At 43.4% G+C, this 9,210-nt stretch overlaps 1 protein-coding gene across 1 annotated transcript; it reads left to right on the top strand.

Moving 5' to 3' along the window:
• The first annotated feature begins 1,208 nt into the window (after positions 1–1,208).
• Positions 1,209–3,446, top strand: SMIM32 (small integral membrane protein 32). The gene has a single exon (XM_069091681.1). The coding sequence runs from the start codon at positions 1,922–1,924 to the stop codon at positions 2,240–2,242; it is 321 nt and encodes a 106-aa protein (XP_068947782.1). The 5' UTR covers positions 1,209–1,921; the 3' UTR covers positions 2,243–3,446.
• The last annotated feature ends 5,764 nt before the right edge of the window (positions 3,447–9,210 follow it).

The following is a 9,210-nucleotide window of genomic DNA, read 5'->3' as shown; positions in this document are numbered from 1 at the left end:
GTAGCACCAGGTGCTCCTTGTGATTTAAATAGATCTAATCACACCCAGCTTAGATCCAGACTTTCAAGATGGATTCTCTTCCTCAAGGGCAAATTTTCTATTCCAGCAATATGATTCTTAATAGAAGACCATAGTGGATTTATCAAGGTTTTTTATGTCCAACGGATGCTGGGGATATAAAGATGGAAGAATCTGCAAGTTGGGACTGATAGTTTTAAATTTGGATCTCTTTTACACAATAGAATGGAAAGAATTGATACTCCAGGAGAGCCAAGAGGGAAGCAGTGTGAGCTACATACAACTACAGTGACCGCCAAGATCCAAACAGGGAGCAAACTTTTCCCTGCAAACAGCTTTTCCTTTCTAGGAGACATAAAATGCATATCTTGGTGGCATCTGTGTTGTGGTCGGAAGATTGGGAAAGCATTCTTCAACTTAAATACCTGCCTTCTTAGACTCAGCAGGAAGAGATATTGGGGTATTTCACAAAGTGCCCTTTAGACTGGGCCCCCCTTGTTTGGGCCCAACGAGGTATGAAAATGTGGCTTGGGCACGTTTTGGAAAGAGAAATGCGGACAAAAACCCGCTGAGGGAGGGCCAGGAGCCAATAGTGAATGTGCCAGAAATGGGAAATCGTCATGCTAATCAAAGGTAGAGAGACCAAAAAACCAATCGAACAACCTGTTTCGTTGACCCTGAGATCACCCATCCTCAGCAGCCTAGCTTAAGCTGCTACTGTGGGGAAGGCGATGATTTTGCTTCCTTCCTTCCCCTCGGGGCGAACTCTCGGCCCTAGCCAGCCTGGCTTGCTCAGACTTCACCTGGAGACTTTCCTGCACCTTCAAGGTTCCAGGAATATTCCATAACTACCCGTGATTCTGCTTCGGGGGAAAAGCCTTAGACCACTGGCTGACGAGCAATATTTTAGAGACCCATCACGTCGGACCAGCGCTGCCCAGACGCCCTCTCCGGGTGCGATCTGGGGAGCAGTGAGGCGTAGAAAGGACGCGCGCCTTGCTGCACCAAGCCTGGAGCCCCTTCTTCCCAGTTGGAACTGACCGAGTAGGGAATCAGCCTTTGTGCCGATTTATTTCTGGGGGCGGGGGGGAGGGAGGAAGAGTAAGAAAGGAGGGGCGGGAAGCCAGAGGGGGAGCCAAGCCAACCGCAGGGAAGGCTGAGCTTTTTTAGAAATCAGACCTTCCCAACCGCTAAGGGGGCACAGTGACTACGGCACCGCGTCCAGGAGCAAGGTGATGTGGCGCAGAGAATGCCAGCCCTGCAGGAACTGATCGTCCTCGACCACCCGCCTTTAACTTAGGGAGCAGTCGCCTCTCCGTCCAACCATGGGATTTCGGGACTCCTTCCTCTGGGCAACCGGCAGGAAGCGTGCCATCACTGGTGTGGGCGCCTAGAGCCTTGAACGCCGCGCTCAGCCACCCTACTGCCGCCGCCCGACAAGGCTCAGCAGCTGTACTGAGAGCCCTAGGGACTCGTCACCCAGGTGAGTGTCTCTTCCTGGGCTCCAGAGGCTGTCGGCTCCCTGGGCCTGACCGGACAATGGCGCACCTCTCCTCTGTCGCCCCTGCACCGGCCTCCTAGCGCCGTGTGCCTCTTTGCCTGCCTCTGCCGAGGCGGCGCCAGGAGAGCGCCTGGAGAGGCTGTGGCGACACCAGACGCCGGCATCTGGAGGGCTTCGCTTCCCCTTTCCTTCCAGTTCATCGGCTGCGGGCAGATAATAAGACGCGGCGGGAGGTGGGTGTGATCGGATCTTTCTTGGGAAAGGCTGCTTTCCCTTGGGGTTAGGTTGGAAGCGGTGTAGAGAGTCCCGTAAGGGAGCAGGTGCTGTCTTAGCTAGGCGGCTGGCAGCTCTGCCTTGCCCTGTCCCGACCCCCTCCCATCGCGCGGGCACCCACGCGGGAACATGTATGGCGAACTCTTCAATTCCACCAGCGCCGCCGAAGTCCCACTCCCGGTGCATACCAGTACGCTGTATGGGAGCGGGACCCCAAAGTCCGTGAGCTCCTCCGCGCTCTACGAGTCCACAGCCCGGGCACTCAAGGAGGGGGAGATAAGCAAGCCAGACCTGGTGACTTACCTCGCGTTGTTCTTCTTCCTACTCCTGTCCGTGACTCTCATTGTGTTCTTCATTAACTGTCAGCTGAAAAACTCCTTCTTCGCCACTTTACCCTATGATCGATCTCTGAGGGAGGCTCGGACTCCGTGGAAAACGCAGGCTGTCTAAGACCGCAGGCGGGCAGCTGCTGGAAGCCTACTCTGGGAGGAGGAAACCTAGGTCATGAAATGCCCCCTTTCTCTTTGACCACGATGTGTGTGCAAAAGGAGAAGGCCTGTTCCAGAAGAGACCAAATGGACATAAATTTATGTACCCAAACTGGTCACCAAAGAACCAGTCTATCACATCATCTAGGAAAAAAATCCCTAATATTTTCTTCGGTTGGCATTTTCTTTGTTACAGCTTACAGGTTCTACGTGAGTGTGTAAAATGTTTGGATAGATGCAGGTGGGGGTAAGTGTGTGGCTTCACACTTATCTAAATAGTAGAATGGTGGAAATCTATCGGTTTCAAGTTGTAATGCATTGGGTTTAAAATCTCAAAACATCATTTCCATCTTCCCAGACAGAGTATCACCCAGAGTCCAACGTGGGGTTGAGAATTCTTCAGAAAAGCACATTTGCCATCTCCTGATGAGACACAAGGAAAAACAGGACTCAGGGTACTTGCCACTCAGCCGGGACTTACTTCCATCCTAAATGACTTTCATAACTGGAAAGACTGTATAGACCTGTGAACTAAGCTGGTGACTTTGCCCAGGCCTCCCTCACTTAAATCCAATTTGTTCAAAAGATGTGCATCACCTCCCTGAGGTCCTGGTCCTCTTCAAGAACAAAGGACAAACAGCGACCACCCGGAGCAGAGAGCCACAATAGAAAAGGTATCCAGGACACCCAAACCAATGCAGAAAACTGTAATGAGTAAAGCTCGTATCTCTTTGGGGGGTTGTAATGCCAGTACAAGGAAAGGCCATGCTATCACACTTGGGGAGTATTCCTCACAAAGAAACCACCATATATAATGTTCTGACACAGTGAAGATATAAGCTGTCACCTGTGGTCCATAAAAGATCTGCACACCAAGCTGTTCAGAGCTGCCAAGATACATACATAAGTGCATATGTGTTGTGAATATGTATCTCACCTAATTTCACATAAAGAAATGTGAGATTTGTTATCAGTGGGACAGAGTCCTGGGGAAAGAAAACTTCCGTCCTGCTTCATATTGCTTAAACTAACCATTTATACAATAAAACCTCAAAAATTTGGATCCTGCTAACAGGAAATCTGTGGTCTTTGATTGGGCTAGACTTTGAGATATTTTGGGCCAGCAAGCCCCTCCCTGATATGTGCTTGGTTACCTCTGATTACCCTTGTAGTTACTGAATCAATTGAAAAGTGTTACAACAATGCTTCAATATGAATATTTCTGGTCTATGCTTCCCCCTTCTTCAGATTGCCCAGATTAGTGAGATTTGACTCTATTTGCCCTGGCACAGAGTGTTCACACCAGGCAGAGGCAGTGTATTCTAGTGGAGGAAGCATACTTTTTGAACTGGGAGACAGGCAATCTGGTCTCTCATGCCAGTTCTGTCATTATCTACTTGAATTTATCAGTTGGTCTTGGACAAATCCTTTCATGTCACTAAATATCTATTTTCTCCTGTCAAATGAAAGGTTTGAATGAAATATTTTCATATCTATGCATATACATATACATGTATAAATATATACACACATAGATTTATGTATGTATGTGCATGTACCTATATACTCCAGAAATCAACTTGGAATTAATCTGTCAGAATCTTTTTGACTTGGCGTGTGAACTCTAAATAGTGAAGGACCAAGCAATTCAATAAATACGAGTGAAAGTGGCATACCCCTGTGTGCTAGTCCACATAATCATTCCTTTTAATTATGATGGTTCCTCCTTTCACCCAGTCCCACTGTCGCATAATAGTGCCATATGATTCATGGGGAGAAGCATAAGATCCCCTAACCACTCTCCATCCCAAACCCCAAGAAAATTCAGAGGTAAAAAACAAATTTCCAACACTTCAAACCACTAAACTTTTACCCAATAATCCAGTTGGTCATAGGGGCACTAGGTCAAGTGCCTGGTACAAATCCTTTCTTCCTATGAATTCCCAAAGGAATGACTGAATTAGAAGAATTTAACCCAGGAGATATTGTGCTGCCAAAACAATGTTTTTAGGAAACACTAGTGTTAGATAAGAGATATCTACTTGGGTCACCTTAAATTTTGCCAGGTGGGGGATGCCATAATTTAATTGAATAGGCATTTTTTTTTAACTATACATAAGGCTGGACTGGGGATACAAACATGAAAATGAAAGCAATCTTACCCTTAAGGATTTTCTATTGTTGAGAAAAAAAAGTGCACAAAAAAGTATAAGTAAGCACAGGGCAATTTTAGGAGGGAGAAATCACTAACAACTGGGAAGATTTGTTCCATTCAGGGATGACTTGGGCTGAGCCTTGAAAAATAGATGATTCAGAGAGGTAGAGCTGGGAAAGGAATTCATCACAGCAATGGGGGATTTACCTGTGCAAATGCACAGGGGCATAGATAGAATAGTTATTTCAGAAAATAATAATCTAGTTTAACTAGAATGTTGTATTATGAAAGGAAGCAAGGCTGGGGCAGGGGGAATAGATTATAGAGTGCCTTAAATGATGGAGTAATGAATTTGTATTTCATCCTAGTGGCAATAACAGGGAGCCACTAAGGGTTTTGAGCTGGAAGTTGTGGAAGATTATTTTGGCAGCTGGGTGGATTGAGAAAGTAGAATCTAGAAACAAGAAAACCAATTGGGAGACTGTTTCAGTAGTCCAAACAAAATACAATGAATGATTGAATGAGGGGGTTGGCCTGGAGAGAGGAGAAATCAGAACAGGCTCAAGAGATGTTAAGTGGGATAAAATGGGTGCTAGGTGGTGACTGATTAGAATTTTAAGAAAAAAGAAAAGAGTCTAGGATAGCTCTGTGATAATGAGCCTTTACTTCTTTGAGAATTATGTTTCCTCATCTAGAAAATGGGGGTACTAATAATCTATACTACCTATCTCACAAAGTTATTATAAAGGTCAATTATATAGCATTTTAAGTTTTGCAAACAAATACACATACACACACACCCATTAATGTCACGTGAACAAATGTCAATTATCACTTGATGGATAGGAAACCAAGAACTAGGTGGACAAAATAACTCATCCACAGCCATACAGCTAACTAACTTGTGTACCATTCACCACAGGTGAATGCATAGCATTCAAATTTCTGAAGGGCCTGGATGGGATGTATTTATTCACAGAGCTTACACAGGGTCACAACTCACTTGCCAGAGCTTCCAATGACCATGCTGCTCATTCTTTCATCTTTACTTCACCAGGTCTCTCTGTAGCTCATAGTGCAGATCAACCAACCAGCAATTCCCTTTTACAATTGTACCATTCCATTCCAAGTCCCTCCATATCTGTGCAAGTGACATACAATTTAAACCTAAGGACCTAAATCAACAATACTGTGAGATTAGCTTTGACACACTTATAGTCAGCTAAGCACCATGGCCAGACATTAGAAACATCTAGAAATATCTCTTCTCAACACAGTATGCCTAGCCTCAATGGTAGGAAAAGGAGAGGGTGGCACAGCCCTTCCAAAGGGTATCTATTTAAGTGATTGATAGTATATGAGCCATTCATACCCCGGTATTAAAACCAAAAGATTGAACACACCTCTCCCCATTTAACCACTCTGAGAAATTAATAGTCATTCAGTAGACATTTATTAAGTACCTGCTTTGTTAAGCCCTGTGCTGGGAATACAAAGAGAAGGAAACAATCTCTACTTTTCAAGGACTTTATAATAAACATTTATTAACAAGTGCTGGGGACCATGGTAGGCTCTTTGGATAGAAAGACAAAAGTTAAATAGTTTGTGTGAAGGGAAAGAGGTTGACAGATATGAATACAAACTTCTGGCAAGCCGTATGTGGTAGAGGTAATCAGCAGGTATCTTAGCAGATGAAACCAAGCAACAGAAGGCCTGGGAGAGATGCTCTGCCTTAGAGTCAATCACCCAGATCCAGTCCTTGAGGTAGTCTCTTACCTGGCTACACAGGAAGGAAGTGAATAGGAAAAGTGTATTCTTTTCTTCTTATTTTTTAAAGAGGGGAGGTTAGTAAGTATTAGTAGGAAGCATTCCCAAGGCAAAGCATTAAATAGTGAATGCTCCAGTATACCAAAAATGCTCAAAAAGGCTCTCAGCCTGCTCTAGTGATGGTCATTACTCAAACCATTGGAGTCAAACACACTTTCTAGACATGAACTGTCTAAAATAACCCTAGCTAACATTTCTAGGGCAGAGTGCTGAGTCTAGAGAGCGGAAGACCACTCCAGTATCTCTTCTAAGAAAGACACACTGAACAACAACATCTATATACCTCTGCACATATTTGATGCTCACAACATCCCTGTGAATTGCATGCTATTGAAGAAATGGAGGTCAAAAAAATGTTTAGGTTAAATGACTTGTTCTGGGTCACATAGCTAGTAAGTATCTGAGCTTCCTAAACCCCAACTCCTGTGTTTCAGTCACTACACCACACCACCTTGAATCACCGAGGTAACTGTGACACACTGTCATAAATTTGGAATCCATGAGTAACTGAGTAAATTGGTAGTGACCAGTACCAGCTAAGAGGTCCATGCCCTAATCTTAGCTCTGTCAATGAGTAATCCTGTGACTCTGAGCAAGTCATTTCTGGGCTTTGGGACTTTTGCTTCTTCATCTGTAATTTAAGGGGCTTGGGCTGAATGCTATCTGTTTCTTCCAGCTCTGACACTAGAATCTAGGCCTTTCACCCAGGAAGGGACACCATAATAGAGTGTCCTCCACCAGAGGGTAGACCTGATCAGCAAACGGTGGACCTGACCTTCCCTGTATGTTTTTGTTGAAATAAGAATGGTTTTTACATTTGTAAATAAGTTAATTACAAATGCAAAAACCATTCTTAACTCTTAGGTAGACTGAATTTAGCTACACACCACACTTTGCTGACCCCTGTTCTAGAGCCCCACCTCAACAAGCAGGTGTGGCTAGTTTCACACATCTCACCTGGAGGAGCCTAGACTAAATGCTATTGATAAAGAACTTTTCTTCTATCACCTAAGCATTTCAACATAGCTTTTAAAATTGATAAACATTGTATGAAATGTAAATACACAAAGGATATCTGTTGAAACCTCTTTGCCATTTTCTAATCCAATTTTCTTTCACATACAATGGTTAACTTAATTAAGATGAACAAGTTAAGCATCTTATCAGCAGAGTGATGCTTTCTCTATTACGCCTTAGTCCTCCCACCTTTCAGAAGCCACAATCAACGGTTTAGAGTTCCTGAGACAAATGACACTACTGACCTCCTCTAGCACATGGAATTCTTAAAAATAGTACTTTAGTGGGGGAGATGTTTCCCAGGGGAGCTGCAAGAGTACGACAATTTTAAAAAGGCATCCTTTATTTGTTGTTGTTTTTATAAAGCTTAAGGCCAAGAATATTCTCTGTCTAAATTTTAATCTCCCTAGGTGCTTATTCAGGAGCTTAAAGAGAGACTACTCCACCAATATGGCCAGAGCAGCAGCCAGGCACATCAACATCTCCAATGGGCTGTGTGCTGCTTATTCCTTTCCCTCTTTGACATCATTACTCACTAGATGCTGCTAATCGTGTCACCCAGTGGTCCATTGGTAATATTTAATGTAAACAAGCAAAATAAAAGATGAGATCAATATGACTAAAAAATCATGGGCCCTGGTAAGTCCTAATAGCTTGGCTCTCTATCTCTGCATTCCTCAGTTTTGAGTGTGGAGACCTTGTAGACAGTGTTATCTTGATGCTCAAGCTAAGATAAAAGAATCTTCCATTCCAAAGGCTACTCAACTTGCTATGCATCAACTCATTAATATTTTCCTTGTCTATGCTGCTGACTTTGGTATGGTGCCAAGTTCCTATCCAAGAGCTGGACCTAGTCCAGTGAGAATTACACCCACTGTTTCTTGGACTAGATAATTTCATTTCTAAAATAAGAAAATCCACTCAGGAAACATAAAACCTGTTGAGGAAACCTCAAAGACCAGTGTCCACCTGGAGATACTTCCCATTCTGAGACCAGTCCCTACACACCCCACCAAGTTCACCCAACCTCTTCATTCTTCTATCTTCAATAGCCATTAAAAGCAGAGATATGGTTTATCCCTGCAATAAGGACTTAAATCTATAACAAAGTCAAAGTCCACAACAAAGCATATTCAGTTATACTTGAGCCCAGTATCTTCCTTTGAAAGATGCTATACCATTTTCTCTGTGTTCTTTGTATGAGTTGATTATTTAGAACACTACATGTTATTATTAGAATGCAACTAGATTAGAACAGTGTTAACCAAAACACAAGCTTTGTACTCTGGTTATGTCACAGACTCCAAAAGGAATCACAGTTCTCTGTGTACCCTAATTACACAGAATAAAAGTTTCTACTACATTATATCAGATTGGTTACCACAAAGCTGATTCTGACCTAGGTTTCTTTCTTAGTAAATTAATATGTTTCTCCACAAAAAGCAGTAAAAATCAAAGTACCTTTGACTAAAAATACCATGTTGAGAGTTATCTTTTGCCTTTTGCAAGCTCCCAAATATGCTGCCTGTTAATCTTCCACACAGCCTTACAAGCATCACAGATAACTCTCCACTATCATTTAGATTATACAGTTTAAGGGATCAGGAGGATGGAATGGATAGGGGAGGCATCACATAGAACTTTAGTTATAAAGAGTTTTAGATAACTTTTTAAAGGAGTGGCCTAGGGAGGCTGCTACCTTTTCAGTAATACTTCAGGGGTCAATGAAACCCAAATCTTTAAATACTCAATGTCCAGACTTTGGTTTGCTCTGCTCAGGGACCAGTGGGTGATATGTGGCACCATAGGCCAAAGGAAATAACTAGAAAGTGTTTGGGTTTTTAATGGCAAAAGGGACTCCAACTCCACTTCCTTTGTACAGAGGATCAACAGATAAGAGGCTCAGAACTGGAAAAGACCTTAGAGGATGT

The sequence above is a fragment of the Petaurus breviceps genome, unplaced genomic scaffold, assembly GCF_028583685.1.
Source record: "Petaurus breviceps papuanus isolate PSGF00001 unplaced genomic scaffold, PetGlider_PUasm1.0 189, whole genome shotgun sequence".
In the NCBI taxonomy this organism is placed as follows: domain Eukaryota; kingdom Metazoa; phylum Chordata; class Mammalia; order Diprotodontia; family Petauridae; genus Petaurus; species Petaurus breviceps.
The sequence above is the reverse complement of the archived record's forward strand: the minus strand, read 5'-3'. Positions and strand labels throughout refer to the sequence as shown.